Genomic DNA, 17,705 nt, shown 5'->3' on the forward strand with positions numbered 1-17,705 from the left:
TCTTGGAGCTCAGCCAAGCATTCTTTGTCATATATACATTTTTCCAGATGGCCTCATTAAGAATGCTTGGCTGAGCCCCAAAACAGAGTAATACATTCAGCCCTGTAAGCAGTGTTTACACAGCTGCAAAGGGGAGTGACTGGTTGACACTTTTATGAGGTTGTTTTTCTTTCTTTGAAGTGGTTTCTCAACGCCTGTTAGTTTATTTGGTCAAGATTAGGAGATATTAAAAGGACCTGTGCTTTTTTCTATGGATGAGTGTGTTTGATTGACATTTTTATGAAGTTAAAAGGGGAACACTCTTTTTGGGGGAACACCAAGATGTTGATAAGACCAACATTACATGTACTTAGTTGACAGGTCGAACAGAAGAATTGGAGGATTTAGTTGGATCGCTATCAAATCCAGCAGTCCTCTGCTGGATTTGATATCGATCAAATAACAAATATGAAAAGGGAAGATTAGCACAAGTGTCACTTTTCCAGACAGGAAGAAGAAAGTAATGTAGAAGCATCTATTTTTCCAAATGAAGTTAGTGAGCAATTCATTAGTATGGAAGGAGTAAAGACAATGAAGACTCAAAATGGAGAAATGCACCTTCAAGCAGCAGATATCTTATAAATCATTAATTTTAGAGTTTGGAGATAACAAGAGACAAATACTTTGAATTGATAGAATGAATGTCTTACACTCCCACTTGTAACAAACATAGCTAAATGAATCAGTGAGGTTGCTCATATTTTGGGAAGTTTTAAGTTATGTGAATTTGAACATTTTGATAATATCTTTCATGAGAATGCTCCAGATCGTAAATTCATCTGTGTAACATTTGTTTTACAATACTACCTCTTCTATTTCATCCTCGAGTGAATCAATTGCTTTTCCTGCTGGTTTAATTGAGGTGAACTTGGAGTAGTGATGATTGGAGCTGATGATGCCATCAGTCAAGATGGAATCACCATTAACATTTTTCTTTAGGGGTATGCTTGTTTTTTCCCAAGGAAAAGGGTTGTTATCCCATTTAGATTTGTCTACAGCAGGAGATATTGCAAACTTCTCTTCCTTAGAGGCAAAGCCAGTGGCCGTTCCAGAACCGAACAACTGATCCATCAAATTAGACTTTCTGTCTTTCAATAGAAGGTCGTGATGGCCATTCATCTGTTCCTCTTTGCCATTGCCCTTTTGCTCGATTAATCCAGACCTCCCAATTCCTTTTCCAAAAGATGGCGCATACGTACCAAAGCTCAGCTCATCACTGAAATCTGTGGTCCTGGTACTTCTGCGACCATAACCTTCTGTTGGTGTATTCTCAACTGATTTGAGAAAGTCATTGGTCTTTTGCAATCTTTCTGGGGAATCACGGCTTTTCAACATTTCTGTAGAAAATGGGGACAACGTGTTGTTGTGCGGTGAGAACAAGGAACTTCCATTAGCCTCTTCGTCAATCTCTCGCATCTTTGCCAACAAGATATCTTTCTTGTGTCTCTCGTCTATTTTTGCCACGTTTTGGTGCTCATCCTCTCTTGCACTGGTTTCTTTTTCTCTCCTTTCTTTCTCCTCTTTTTTTCTTTCCAGCTCTTCGCGTTCCCATTCTGCAAATGCATAAGACAGTTAAGCTGATTACATCAATTCCAGGATTCAGAAAACAAACAACAGTAACTCTGACGTTAGTGTATCTTTAAGAGTTTTTTAAAATCATGTTCTCTGTAGCTCACAGCCTTAGCTGATGTCATTGTTGCCGACGGTCTACGAGAGTCCTTTTATTGCTCTTTAAGTGGCTTAAATGGGGGCTGTTTATTTTTATTCTGGGTTGTTTTATGGCCCTGCATTGTTGGGAGGAAGGTCATGGGTTCTGGTCAGGCTTTTTTTTCTCTAGGGAATTCAATGTTTCATTTTCTGTTTTTGGCTGGCAGCAGTGTTTAGTTTAGAGGAGAGTGGACATCAGACTGAAAGCAGTGTCTCTCTCCCTTTCCCCCTGGGTTTTGGAAGTTCTGCTGATCAGCTGAAAGCAAGGCTTCTTGCCTACTTGCAGTAGAAAATCTGCCGTTGGTGGTTTGACCAGAGTCTACCTGGGATTCTGGGAAGCTGTTCTGACTTTAAACTGTTCTAGGTGTGTCAAGAGGACCATTAGAACTTACAAGACTGAGAGTTTTCAATTCTCCAACTAAAGGACTCAATTCCAGTATCACGTCAGCATTAGACTTTGCTGTGTTGAACTTGTTTAAAGGGTTTTGTCTATGGAAGGTCTGATTTTGATTGGAACATCTTAAGATACATTTTTAAGGGTTATATATCATTGAGGTTGTTTTGTTTTTGTTTGTAATTGATAAAAGTTATTGCTCATTTTCTTTCCATACATATTAACTAGATTCTAAATTAAACTCTGTTTGATAAAAGCTCCCTAGTGGGTTATTTGAATCATCCTGAGATGAAACATGTCATGCTTATTCTAGCCAAATTCATGATGCAAAATTTATGATCCAGACGGGTTCCATAAAACACTTTGGAGTTTCTGACCTAAACCATAATAGCAACCATTTGACTTTCGTACAAATTAAATTTGCCAAATTAAACACAAGAAAATAAAGGCCAACATTTATAAAGGACCTTTTATAACCCCAAGATGTCCCAAAGTTTTACAGTTAATAAAATATTTTAAAAGTATTTTTGCAGTCACTGCTGTAATGTAGGAAATGCAGCTGCCATTTGTGCACAGCAAGCTCTCTCAAACAACAATTAATTATCATCTTTTAGGTGTTGAGGGAGAAATGTCAAACCAATGAAGCTCAGATGATCACAATTTGGCCGATTGTGCTTGTAACAATCCTTATAAAGAGCTCTCAAATTAGTTTCACTCTTCTGCACTTCCCGTAAGTTTAAGGGAAGTGTTTTTCCTTTTAAGTTTATACCCAACTTCTTTTTCAAAGTTACTATCCGCCACCTTTCCAAAAGATGCATTTCTGATCATAACCATTTACTGCAAAAAAAATTCACCTCCCCTTGTTTGTCAGTCACTTTAAACCCATATATTTCTTTTCAGTGAATAGTTTCAATAAACTGTATCCAAACTCTTCATCGTTTTGCTTCTGCTCTTAATCTTCTCTGTTCTAAAGAGAACAATCTCTGCTTCACTAGTCCCTTTACAATACTGAATTCCCTCAGACCCTGTATCAATCTAGTAAACCTCTTCTGCACTCTTTCCAAGACCTTGGCATTTTTCCTAAAGTGTGGTGCCCAGAATTGAACACAATACTCCAGTTGAAGTCTAAACAATATTTTGTAAAGGTTTACCTTAACTTTGCTGTTTTTGTATTAAATGGCTCTTATTTATAAAGCCAAGAATCCTGTTGCATTTTTAAACAGCCAAGCTGCCAAGGTTTCTGTATGCGAACGTCCACGTACCTCCATTCCTACAGCTCCTTTAAAAATGTACCATTTTGTTCATATTGCCTCTTCTCATTTTTTCTTCCACTTCACATTGCTTTGCATTAAATATAATTTTATAAATATGTCTACTTATTTAACCAGTCTATGTCTTCCTGAAATATGATTCCTTCATCAGGTTGATCACCTGATGAAGGAGCAGCGCTCCAAAAGCTCGTGATACCAAATAAACCTGTTGGACTTTAACCTGGTGTTGTGAGACGACTTCTTTCTTTTATTCAGAGAAGCAACTGTTCACCAGTAGACTCTAATGTCTGTCCTTTTAGTCCAACGTTTCAATTTTGCGAACAAGTCTACTTTGTGTCATATTTTTCAGGACTGGGCACTAGAAGAGCTTTCCTGCTCTTCTTTGAATGTTGCTCTAGGATCTTTTACATTCACCTGAAAGGGCAAAGGGTGTCTTGGTTTAATGGCTTATCCTAAAGATGGCAAATCTGAGTCCAAAACTCCCGCAGTACTGCACTGAAGTGTCTGTTAGATTATTACTCAAGTCTTTGGAATAGGGCTTGAACCCACAACATTCAGATTCAGAGGTGAAAGTGCTACTAACAAGGCTATCTTTCATTTATACAGTTTACTGCTTCAAACTTTATTTTAAAAATTGCTCTTTGTATCTCACTAAAAGGTCAGTCAAAAATGACAGATAGAGGTACAATAAAATATAGTAATAGTAAAAACAAACTTGCATTTTAAACAATTACTTTAACAACACGGTAATCAATTTTCAATATTATCACAATACCGCTGTTTATACATTGGAAAAGATTAAAGCATAAAGTTACCATCTATCATGGATCCAAATACTGGGCATTGAATATTGTATGAGATAAAATAGTAGAACATTAGTTTATTTTCAATAAAGCAAGAGCTTTTAGTCTTCTCTGGATCAATTTTAACAGGAGACCAGCTCTGTCTGTCCCATGGTGAGAGAGACAAGAATGATAAGGAATTATTTCCATATATTTACCCATTACCAGTTTTGGAATGGCACCAGCAGAGGCCTAGGAACAGATTACCTGTTGTCCTCGTGGGTTGGAGGACTGTAAAGGGAGAGAAAAACTATTCTAGAAATATTGGAGAACATGACAGTGCAGAACTGCATGCTTTTATAAACAATGATCCAAAAACTAGTGCGATAATAACGTTTAGCTTATAACCCTCTTCTTATTAACTTAATTAAGTTTAAGGTTAAATAAATTCCACAAACTTGGGCAGCTACACAATTCTTTTTTTTTTCCCCACAAGGGTAAAGTTCTTCCATCCTGGACTAAGTTCCGTGAGGGGGGGCAAGACAGGGAGTGCTTCCTGATGCGGAGCCAGACGAGAAACCACGCCAAATCCTGCAGCCCCACAGGATGCACCTGGGGTTTAGTGCCATATTTCGTGGCATACTCGATTCCACATGTCACATTGTCATATCTCGGTGCCATATTTAAAAGGCTCCCAATATCAATCACCACATTGAAGAAAGAAGGTGGATCTCCTCAATGATACCGAAAGTGGAAGATGCTCTGATTGATGCTCTCCTCCACCCCCCCCCCCCTCCCCCTCCCCTCTGGCGGTCTCCATCCTGAACTCTGGAGGAAGTTCTGAATTCTGCATTCCACGTTATTCCAGAAATGTTCTGGACCAGCGTTTTCCCTGCTGGCCGCGGAGAATCGGGCATTTTGGGGGGTGGGGGGGATTGATTCCGATGATGCCTTCATTTGCATCCAATTAGCAGGATGCAAATCCATTTCATGCAAGCCACCAGCAGGTTTGCTGATCCGCCATGGAGGGCATCAGCAGAAGACGCTGTGGGAAATTCACGCCAGCATAAAAGCGATTTTTGGGTCTCCCACTGAATTCTCCACCCCGTGCCCAACATTGAACCTGCTGGCAGGGGCCTGGGAGAATTTCACCCAGGATGTGTGTGTCGCTGGCTTGGCCAGCATTTAGTGCCCACCCCTAATTTCCTTTGAGGAGTTGCAGCCGGAGATGTGCAGCCCTGCTGCAAAAACAGCATCGCTATATCTGGCTCCTCAGTCAAATGTATCAAACAGTGGGAAGTTTCTGTGCTTGCACTGTAGATGGGAAGTAATCTCGCCACAAACATTAAGTCAAATCATATCATGTCCAGTACCCTTTTAGTGTCATGATTAAGCGCTAATTACTTCAAATCAACCTTTCAGGACTGAAAAAGAACTACAGTGTGGAGTCTCATTCCTTCAAGTATTGATTCCTGATGGAGATTTAATTAAAAAAACCTTTTCATCATCATCTCTTTTTTGCTCTCTCAGGTTATGGGATAAGCCATTTAGGACTGGGATGAGGAGATTCACTCAGAAGATATTGAAACTGTGGAATTCTCTATCACAAAAGGCCATATCACTAAATATATTTAAGAAGAAAATATAGATTTCTAGACTCTAAAGATGTCAAGGCCTGTTGGGAGAGTGCTGGAGTAGGGCATTGAGATAGAGGATCAGTAATGAACACGCTGAATGGTAGAAATGAGCTCAAAGAACCAAATGGCCTACTCCTGCTCGTATGTTTCCATGTTTTAAATCTTTCCTTTCGCTCTGTATCTGATTCACCATTGAATTCAAGATCCTAACTTACATTTCCTTGATTCAGACTTTGTACTGCTCATTTCACAATACTTCAATTTGATTAGTTGCTTGCCCAGTTCACTTTGAGCACCTGTGAAGGTTGTCCCGCATTGTTTTCATCTTTCACTAATAGCAACTTGCCATGTGAAACATCAAGAAGAAATAAACAGGCAGCAAACCAAAGAAAGAGTGGGCCTGGGTAACCAGTCAAGTTCACTGGCTTTGTAAATCTTGTTCCATAGTGGCAACCATTCAAATTACATCAGTTTTACAGTATTTTTACTGGAAATAGTTATCTATAATTGAATGTCAGTTGTAACGAACATGAAACAACCTATTGTTTGTATATTGAAATTCAAGAACATGATTTTGGCAACATTTGGACTACTTGCTAGCTCGCTTAAAACAACCAGTTATTTGTTTTGAAATTTATTACTCTGATTAAGGTCTGCAATGTCCATTTATGGTCTCAATTTATCCGTTTAATTTGAGCTTTCAAAAGAAAAAGCCTCAAATTAGAATCAGTAAATTCTTAATAGTAGAACTTATTTCTGGCAGGATTTTTGTTGACAAAGACATGCCAACACGCAGAAAGATGCCAAATGTTGTCGAAGTTTTTCTGTTTGGGGGTGGGTTGGGGGGGGGGGGGGGGGGGGAGAGGGTAGGAGAAATGCCAGCTTCTCAATCTTTAACTATAATTATACATTTGGTTACGTAACTTAATTGTGGGTGGGAACGAAAGCTTTAGAATTTTTATTTTTGGAAAGGTTAAATTTGAAGTCTGATAAGCAAGTACACTTAATTCATTATGTGGGAGGATAAAGCAGAGAGAATTTTAATGGCATATATGATGCACAGAAGCATAAAAAATCTCTTCCTGTGCCTACTCATTTTTAAAAATATTTTTGAGACAAAAGATCTATTTGTAGAACAATGAAATAAATCCGAACAGAATTAGTGTTTTGATCTGCTTCATTTTATAGGACGAGCAGAGCTAGACTGAGGAAACATGGGCCATCTTACACTGTGCGAGCAGCTGACAGAAAATAGAGGTTGGCAAACTTCCAGGATGTGTTCAGCTTTGCTTTCCTAAGGAAACTAGAATCCCTCCTGCTTCTAATGTGAGAACTCTGGAAATGCATCTCGAGGTAAATGTGACTGTTATAGACAGCAGCTGTCAGGTTTCCATAATTCAGATATACAGCTAAACGTGTATGTTTAATAATAGCACTATTTTACAACGTCAATTATTAGCATCTGGCATGATTGAATGTTGAGAATTAACTTGTTACTTCCTGGTCAGTCTTATTATTGAGAGGAGCAGATACACACTCACCAGAATGTGATAGTTAAGTCATTATGGGCAAGTCACTTTTACACCTCTAGTTAGTTTCGTTTATTAGTCACAAGTAGGCTTATATTCACACTGCAATGGAGTTACTGTGAAAATCCCCTAGTCGCCACACTCCGGCGCCTGTTTGGGTACACGGAGGAAGAATTTAGCATGGCCAATTCACCTAACCTGCACATCTTTGGATTGTGGGAGTAAACTGGAGCACCCGGAGGAAACCCACGCAGACACGGAGAACATGCAAACTCCACACAGATAGTGATCCAAGCCGGGAATCGAACCAGGGTCCCTGGCGCTGTGAGGCAGCAGTGCTAACCACTGTGCCACCATGCCGTCCCACTAAGAAAGTGGTGATGGGAGTGTGGGGCTGGAGATCATTACCAAGATAGGGTGGGGAGAGAACATGGAAGAATTTTAAAACAGTAAATATTTTAGAGCAAGGCACTGTCTGACCAGGGGTTAATGAATCATAGAATCATAGAAACCCTACAGTGCAGAAGGAGGCCATTCGGCCCATCGAGTCTGCACCGACCACAATCCCACCCAGGCCCTACCCCACATATTTACCCGCTAATCCCTCTAACCTATGCATCCCAGGACTCTAAGGGGCAATTTTTAACCTGGCCAATCAACCTAACCCGCACATCTTTGGACTGTGGGAGGAAACCGGAGCACCCGGAGGAAACCCACGCAAACACGAGGAGAATGTGCAAACTCCACACAGACAGTGACCCGAGCCGGGAATCGAACCCGGGTCCCTGGAGCTGTGAAGCAGCAGTGCTAACCACTGTGCTACCGTGCCGCCCTGTCAACAAGCACACTGAGCCAATGAGTAATACAGGAGGTGGAGTTTGGATGAACTTGCGATTACAAAAGGTAGAATGTGGGATGCTGACCATGAGAACATTGAAATATACAAGTCTCAAGGCAGGAAAGGCATGGATGAGGGTTTCAGCATCAAACGAACTGAGTCAGGTACAATAGAAACTGTGAATGCCAGGCCATCCAAACTATTAGCTAGTAAATGTAATGCATAATGTATTTTCTAAGGCACTGTATTAGGGTATGAAGTGGAAGATTTCTAACCAGTTAATACGGCTTTTAAACAGAATACATAAGGCACTGACAGGACTACCAGTAAAGAGTTAAATGATTCTTGAAACAAGTTAATAAGCTAATGAAAGAATAGTTTGCACACATGAATGCAGTTAGAGAATTAAACAAGTAATTATGATTTTAAAACAGGTATGCTGATATTTTGATGTATTTTAAATATTGTATGAATCACTTCGCTTCAGCCGAAGGCAGATTACTACAAGATATGATGATAAAGTGAATAGTTCAAAACCAAAGGCCTGGGAACTCTGTAGTTAGCAAAATTCATATCAGAAAGTTTATTATGCGAGAACACATATTGCAACATGAATAGGAATATTTATTGTCTAGATTTGGGTTGGGGACGTGCCTAGACACGGGATCATGTGTCTATCCAGTCTGGCAATGATCTGGTGGGAATGTCCATTTTGATCCCTGTAGTAGCATCTAGGGTAAACAGCCAACATGGAAGTGACTTTAGCCAAGATGGGAGTTGGGGCCAGATTTAATGGACAAATGAGATATCATTATGCTGGATGGTAAAATGCAATTGGCTGAGGTGAATGTCAGGGATTATTATTGATGTGTGTATACTAAATATAATTGATTTTAAGCTAATGTGAGGCTGGAATGATTGATAAGAAAAACTATAACTGATCTGTTTTTGATTGTATACGTCAGATTCATTGGAGAGGATCTGTCGCTCTATCTCAGAGCTACTTAACCCTTTTGATGATCTCCTTACAGCTGCTTGTTTTCTTTAAATAAAATGTTACGTCTTTATACAGAGATATCTGCCTCAGGAGTTTTGTATTGTCTACAGTTAAGACAGTACCGGTCATCTCGTTTCACCCAATAACAGGGAATCCAAGGGGTACCCCAAAAGATATGCTGGGGAACCCCATGAGAGTCTCCATGCAAGGAGTGGAGGGGAAATTTCAATAGGCAATTACCATGCACTGGAAACCATCCGATTTAAATGTGAGTTTGGCTCTCTTAGCAGAATAGTTACCCAGGCACAGTTAGAAGAATTAAAACAACTTCCAATTGCTGGCTCACTATATTAATTAACCCCCTTCCCCCCATCGGGCCTGACCCCCTGACCACTCCCTCTAACTATCCCCCCCACCACCTCCAACTATACCCCCAATTCCGACCACCCACCTGACCACATTTCCCCCCCCCCCTCCCCCACTGACCACCCAAACACATCCTACTCCCTGACCCATCCTATCCCCACCCCATCATACCACTTACCTTCTCCCTGGCTTCTAAAAGTTGCAGGGAGCTTTAATCTAGCAGTTATGGCAGCTAATGTTGTAAAAGGAGGTATGGCTTCACTTTCATTGTGCTTCTACATGGCAAGGGGGAAGAGTCCCAGGAGCCAGTACGCTGCACATTTCTTAGCAGGCCCAGGTTGGAAGGTTTTTGGACAGAAACATGCAACTCCTGACTGCAAAAGAAGTGGATGGCAATCTAATGGTGATTGCCATTACTCAGAAGTTCTGGTCCAACTTGAAGGCTCGAATGGCTGAATGGCCTTCTCCTGCAACTAAGTTCTTAACATGATTTAGTAATAGTAAGTCACACAGGTATTGTACTGGTAATGAATATAGCATCTATGGTCAAAGACATGTGAAAAGGGCTTAAGTAAATGGGCTGAGAATCCTCAAATATGAGAAAAATGAAATACCTTAGATTAATTTACACTGGAAACTTGTAAAGAACATACTTTGGAGCGTGCGAAACAAATACACATTAAAAACTATTAAACACAGACTAAAACAATTAAGATATTGAGATGAAATAAAGAAAAAGCCTATAAAGGGAGAAAGGTGAAGAAAAATACTAACCTTCAAATGAAGTATAAAAAGATAATGAAAGAAAAACTTAGAAATTAGAGCAGCTGCAGATGGTTGAATGCAACAAGAAATTCTACGAGTTCTGTAATAGTAGGATCAGAGAAGAATTTAAAATGCTCTAAGGGTGCAAACTTGAAACAGACGATGAATTAAATGCTGGAAGTACTCAGCAGGTCAGGTTGCATCAGTGAAGGAATTATGGAGTTAAATGTTTCAGATTAGTGGTGTTTTATCCAAATAACCTTTCATTTCAGATTTCCGACATTTGAGGTACTTTAAGTTTTGAATTAAATAATTAATTCATGGTCACTAGTAGGTTAAGATTTAGGGTTTTTTTTTGTATTTTTTGGCTCAACATTGACAGCACTCCTGCTACTGAGTCAAAAGGTTGTGTTTAACTTCAGTCTTAAGCAGATGTACTGGGCTAATACTTCAGTCAAGTGCTGCACTGTCAGAGATGCCATCTTTTGGATGAGACATTAAACCAAGCTCTTGCCTGCATAATAAGTGGATAAAATAATTCAATGATACATGTGACTTGGTCAACATTCTTCCCTCAAAGACCACCAAAATTTTATCTGGTCATTTGCTGTTTATAGAATCCTGCTCTACACAAATTGGTTTCCGTGTTTGCCTGTGTAACAACGTTGACTGCAATTAAAATAGTTAGTTGCAAATTGCATCGAACATCTTTCAACCATTGCCAGAAGCCAGAGGATGGTTGTAAAGGGTTGTTTTTCAAACTGGAGGTCTGTGACCAGTGGTGTGCCTCAGGGATCAGTGCTGGGTCACTGTTATTTGTCATTTATATTAATGATTTGGATGAGAATATAGGAGGCATGGTTAGCAAGTTTGCAGATGATACCAAGATTGGTGGCATTGTGAACAGTGAAGAAAGTTATCTCCGATTGCAACGGGATCTTGATCAATTGGGCCAGTAGGCTGATGAATGGCAGATAGAGTTTAATTTAGATAAATGCAAGGTGATGCATTTTGGTAGACTGAACCAGGGCAGGACTTACTCAGTTAATGGTAGGGCGTTGGGGAGAGTTACAAAACAAAGAGATCTAGGGGTACAGGTTCATAGCTCCTTGAAAGTGGAGTCACAGGTGGACAGAGTGGTGAAGAAGGCATTCAGCATGCTTGGTTTCATTGGTTAGAACATTGAATACAAGAGTTGGACGTCTTGTTGAAGTTGTACAAGACATTGGTAAGGCCATACTTGGAATACTGTGCACAGTTCTGGTCACCCTATTATAGAAAGGATATTATTAAACTAGAAAGAGTGCAGAAAAGATTTACTAGGATGCTACCGAGACTTGATGGTTTGAGTTATAAGGAGAGGCTGGATAGACTGGGACTTTTTTCTCTGGAGCGTAGGAGGCTGAGGGGTGATCTTATAAAGGTCTATAAAATAATGAGGGGCACAGATCAGCTTGATAGTCAATATCTTTTCCCAAAGGTAGGGGAGTCTAAAACTAGAGGGCATAGGTTTAAGGTGAGAGGTGAGAGATACAAAAATGTCCAGAGGGGCAATTTTTTCACAGAGGGTGGTGAGTGTCTGGAACAAGCTGCCAGAGGTAGTAGTAGAGGCGGGTACAATTTTGTCTTTTAAAAAGCATTTAGACAGTTACATGGGTATAGAGGGATATGGGCCAAATGCGGGCAATTGGGACTAACGTAGGGGTTTAAAAAAAGAGGGCGGCATGGACATGTTGGGCCAAAGGGCCTGTTTCCATGCTATAAACCTCTATGACATTGGAAACACTACATAAATAGAACTTCTTTCTTCATCTAGAAATGGAAAACTGTAGCTCTGCATGTAGACCTACAGACCCACTGTAATGAGAACAACTCCTGCTTTTTGGCATAAAATGACAAGTGCCAAAAAAAATCCTCATCAAATGCGGATTGGTGAACAAACCTACTGCAACTTTCTGTCACACATTGAAATTTAGTCCTTTTTTAAACTTGTTTTCATTAAAATCTTCAACTGACAGTAAAACATGTTCTTCTTTCTTTATAGTTCAGAATAGAGATACGAACTCAATAACCTTAGGGCAAAGAGTGAAAATTTAGATATAGCAGAAATACTTTTATCTACAGAACAAAGACAATAGAAAACAGAAGTCAATAAAGGCAATTAGTGTGAAATAAGCAATTGAGAACTAAGGCAAATAATTCTGAGAATTTGATGCATAGTGAGTTTTCTAGCAACAAAAGCAGGCTCTATTGGTCAATGCTAGTGCTTGTAACTGCGCAAGCCTTCTTCTACCCCTCTTCATCTAACTCTATCAGCATATCCTATTTTTTGCTCCTTTGCCTTTATCTGGCTTTGCCTTCAATGCATCCATGCGATTCACTTCAACTGCTCATTGTGGTAACAAGTTTCACATTACAACCATTCTTAAATTTCCTGATAGTCAACAATAAACCTATCTAATATTTATGGCTCATACTGCTGGTCTCATGCACATGTGAGAACATCCTTATCATAATCTTAAAGGTCTCTATCAGGTGGCCCTTCAGCTTTATCATTGAGAGAAGAAGCAAGTGCCCGAGCCTGTTCAATCCTTTGCAAATAGAACATAGAACATAGAACAGTACAGCACAGAACAGGCCCTTCGGCCCACGATGTTGTGCCGAGCTTTATCTGAAACCAGTTTATACACAATTAGGAAGATACCTTCAGTTATTTCTATATCTGTTTAAGTGTCCTTTATGCTTCCCTTTCATAAGGCGGTGGCGTAGTAGTATTTTCGCTGGACTAGTAATCCAGAGACCCAGGATTACGTCTGGGGACCTGGGTTCAATTCCCATCATTTTCAATTTGAAGATGTGCTGATTAGGTGCATTGGCACTGGAGTGTGGCAACTAGGGGATTTTCACAGTAACTTCATTGCAGTGTTAATGTAAGCCTACTTGTGACACTAAGTAAAATTTTTTTAAAAGTCAATAAAAAATGTGGAATTAAGAAGTCTAATGGTAACTGTGAAACCATTATCCATTGTTGTAACACCCCATTTGGTTCACTAATGTCCTTTAGGAAAGGAAATCTGCTACCCTTACCTGGCCTGCCTACATGTAGCTCCAGACACACATCAATGCCCTCTGAAATGGCCTAGCAAGCCATTCAGTTGTATCAAATTGCTAAAAAGTCTTAAAGGAATGAAACCAAATGGACCACTCGGCATCAACCTAGGCCACTGCAAATTCCTACTTAGTAACGTCTGGGGGCTTGTGCCAAAATTGGGAGACCTAGTCTCATAGACTAGTCAAGCAGCAGCCTGATGTAGTCATATTGACAGAATCATACTCTACAGACAATGTCCCTGATACCACCATCACTATCCCTGGGTATGCCATTTCCAACGGTGGAGGCACACTGGTATACAGTTGGGAGGGAGTTGAGTGTCCCTGGGAGTCCACATCATTGACTCCAGGCACTGTTAAATTTCATGGCATCAAATCAAACATGGGCAAGGAAACATCCTGCTAAATGCCATGTACCCTCAGTAGATGAATCAGTACGCCTCAATGTTGAGCATCACTTGGATGAATCACTGAGGATGGTAAGGGTGCAGAATGTACTCTGAGTGGGGAATTTCAATGTCCATCACCAAGAGTGGATCAGTAGCATGACTACTGACTGAACTAGTCAAGTCCTAAAAACCTAGCTGCTAGACTAGGGCTGCAGCTAGTGGTGAGGGCATCAAGAGGGGAAAACATACTTGACCTCATCATCACCAACCTGGCTGCTGCAGACGCATCAGTCCATGATGGTATCCGTAGGAGTGACCACCGCATAGTCCTTGTGGAGACAAAGCCCCATCTTCACATTGAGGATACTCTCCTTTGTGGTGTGTGGCACTACCACTGTGCTAAATGGGGATAGATTTCAAACAGATCCAGTAATTTAAGAAATGGGTATCCATGAGGTGTTGTGGGCCATCAGCAGCAGCAGAATTGTACTCGACCACAATCTGTAATCTCTTGGCCCAGCATATCTCCCACTCTACCATCACCATCAAATCAGGAGATCAACCCTGGTTCAATGAAGAGTGTAGGAGGGCATGTTAGGAGCAACGCCATACATATCTAAAAATGAGGTGTCAACCAAGTGAAGTTACAACACAGAACTAGTTGCATGCCAAGTAACATAAGCAGCAAGTAATAGACAGAGTTATTGCCTATTTCACTGGAGGAGGTGGTGACACAAAATATCCCATCCTCAATAATGGGGTGCCAAACACATCAATACAAAAGATAAGGCAGAAACATTTGCTACAATCCTTGGCTAGAAGTGCGGAGTGGATGATCCATCTCTGCCTCCTCTGGAAGACCCCAGCATCACAGGTGCCAGTCTTCAGGAATTCAATTCATCCTATGTGATAAAGAAATATTCTGGAAACAGTACTGAAATCGTATACTCCAAAACTTGCCATGCCCTTAGTGAAGCTGATCCAGCACAGCTACAACATTGGCATCCACCCTGCAATGTGGAAAATTGCCCAGGGATGTCCTGTACACAAATGCAGGACAAATACAGTATGAAAGTAAGCTTACAGGGAACATAAAGATTGACACTAAGAGTTTCTATAGATATGTGAAGAGAAAGAGGATGGTGAAGACAAATGTAGGTCCCCTACAGACAGAAACAGGGAAATGTGTAATAGGGGACAAAGAAATGGCCGAGCAACTGAATACATACTTTGGTTCTGTCTTCATAAAAGGGGACAAATCAGATGCCAGAAATGTTGGAGAATGCAAGATTTAGGACAGGGAAGAACTGAGGGAGATCAATATTAGTGGAGAAATGCTACTGGGAAAGTTAATGGGATTGAAGGTGGATTAATCTCCAGGGCCTGATAATCTACATCCCAGGGTACTTAAGGAAGTGGCTCTAGAAATAGTGGATGCATTGGTGGTCATCTTCCAGGATTCTATAGACTCTGGAACAGTCCCTGCAGATTGGAGGATAGCGAATGTCACTCCAATATTCAAAAAGGGAGGTAGAGAGAAAACAGGGAATTATAGACCAGTGAGCTTAACATCGGTATTGGGAAAAATTCTCGAGTCCATTATCAAGGAATTTATAGCAGGGCATTTAGAAAGCAGTGGCAGGATCCGACAGAGTCAGCATGGATTTATGAAGGGGAAATCATGCTTGACAAATCTGTTGGAATGCTTTGAAGATGTAACTAGTAGAGTTGACAAGGGGGAACCAGTAAATGTGGTATATTTGGACTTTCAGAAAGCATTTGACAAAGTCCCGCACGAGAGATTATCGTGCAAGATTAAAGCGCATGGGGTTGGAGGAAGTGTACTGAGATGGCAGAGAGGAAACAAAGAGTAGGAATTAATGGGTGCTTTTCAAATTGGCAGGCAGTAACTAGTGGGGTGCCACAGGGATCAGTGCTGGGACCCCAGCTATTCATAATATATATTAATGATTTGTATGAGGGAACAAAATGTAACATCTCAAAGTTTGCAGATGATACCAAGTTGGGTAGGAGGGTGAACTGTGACAAGGATGCAGAGATCCTTCAGAATGATTTGGACAGGTTGGGTGAGTGGGCTAATCAATGGCAGATACAGTATAATTTGGACAAGGAGATTATTCACTTTGGAAGCAAAAACAAAGCGACAGATTACTACCTGAATGGATGTAAATTGGGAGAGAGGAGTGTGCAGTGGGACCTGGGTGTCCTTGTGCACCAGTGACTGAAGGTAAGCATGCAGGTGCAGCAGGCAGTAAAGGCAGCAAATGGCATGTTGGCCTTCATTGCGAGAGGTTTTGAGTACAGGAGCAGGGATATGTTGTTGCAACTACACAGAGCCTTGGTGGGGCCACAGAATATTGTGTGCAATTTTGGTCTCTTTTTCTTGCTCTCGAGGGAGTGCAGTGAAGATTTACCAGGCTGATTCCAGGGATGGCGGGACTGATGTATGAGGAGAGATTGACTAGGTTAGGATTGTTTTCGCTGGAGTTCAGGCAAATGAGGGGGGGGATCTCATAGAGACTTAAAAAATTCTAACAGGTCTAGACAGGATAGATGCAGGGAGGATGTTCCCGATGATGGACCAGTCTGAGTTATAAAGAAAGTCTGAGGATTCAGGGTAGACCATTTAGGATGGAGGTGAGGAGACATTTCTTCACCCAAAGGAGTGGTGAGCCTGTGGAATTTATGACCACAGGAAATAGTTGATGCCAAAACATTGAATGCATTCAAGAGGCGGCTGGATATAGCACTTGGGGCAAATGGGATCAAAGGTTACGGGGAAAAAAGCAGGATTAGGCTATTGAGTTGGATGATTAGCCATGATCTTAATGAACGGCGGAGCAGGCACAAAAGGCCAAATGGCCTCCTCCTGCTTCTATGCAAATCCAACCCTGCCAATCACTTCCCTATCAGTTTATTCTCGATCATCAGTAAAATGATGGAAGGGGTCATTAACAACGCCACTCAAGTGGCATTTACTTAACAATTACCTGCTCACTGACAGTCAGCTTGGATTCTGTCAGGGCCACTCAGCTTCTGATCTCATTACAATATTCGTTCAACCATGGACAAAAGAGCTGAACTCCAGAGGTGAGGTGAGAGTGACGAGTGACAGCCCTTGACATCAAGGTAGCATTTGACAGAGTGTGTCAGCAAGGCAATTTAGCAAAACTGGAGTCAATGGGGGCATGAGGAGTGGGAGAACTCTGCTAGTTGGAGTCATAACTACCACAAAGGAAGATGGCTGTGGTTGTTGGAGGTCAGTCATCTCAGTTCCAGGACATCAAAGAATAGTGTTCTAGGCCCAGTCATCATCAGCTGCTTCATCAATGGCTTTATTTCCATCATAAGTCAGAAGTGGGATTTTTGGGCCTACTGCCAAATTCTCCCCCCCACCTCCTGCCATTGAACCCTCCAGCAGGGGCATGGGAGAATTCCATTCTAAGTGTATAAATACTTGGTCTCTGATTAAATTTGCTTGGCAGTTTGTTTAAGAGGTGCAGTTCACTCTTTAATAAAAAGTTTATTTATCACAAATAAGGCTTACATTAAAACTGCAATGAAGTTCTGTGAAATAAAGACTATGGTACTGTTTTTAGCTGGATTGATTAAAGAATTGTTTACAAAGAAAATGTATCAGAAAAATAATCAAATACTGTCATTAGAATTACATCAGACATGTGGTCCACCTTTGGCATTTTTGAATGGCTTCTGAGTGTATACATTTTATATAATTAAAATTGACATGATCATGACTATGCTCGCATTTAACTGCCTAATGTAGCTACTCGAATGAAAATAACGTTAACCAACTGAATGCATTTTAAGCACATATATTGTTGTACTCCTGGTGCTGAAC

The 17,705-nt window shown here is 40.8% G+C and overlaps 1 protein-coding gene across 3 annotated transcripts in view; it reads right to left on the reverse strand.

Moving 5' to 3' along the window:
• Nucleotides 1-584: 584 nt before the first annotated feature.
• The window catches only part of lca5 (lebercilin LCA5), an 84,097-nt gene continuing 66,976 nt past the window's right edge, over nucleotides 585-17,705 (reverse strand). For all 3 annotated transcript variants that reach the window (XM_078212441.1, XM_078212442.1, XM_078212443.1), the window contains one exon: nucleotides 585-1,592. In XM_078212441.1, the coding sequence (XP_078068567.1) occupies nucleotides 835-1,592 (758 nt within the window). In that variant the 3' untranslated portion in view covers nucleotides 585-834. The remainder of the gene's footprint in view (nucleotides 1,593-17,705) is intronic.

Source organism: Mustelus asterias, chromosome 5, assembly GCF_964213995.1.
Source record: "Mustelus asterias chromosome 5, sMusAst1.hap1.1, whole genome shotgun sequence".
NCBI classification, from domain to species: Eukaryota; Metazoa; Chordata; class Chondrichthyes; order Carcharhiniformes; family Triakidae; genus Mustelus; species Mustelus asterias.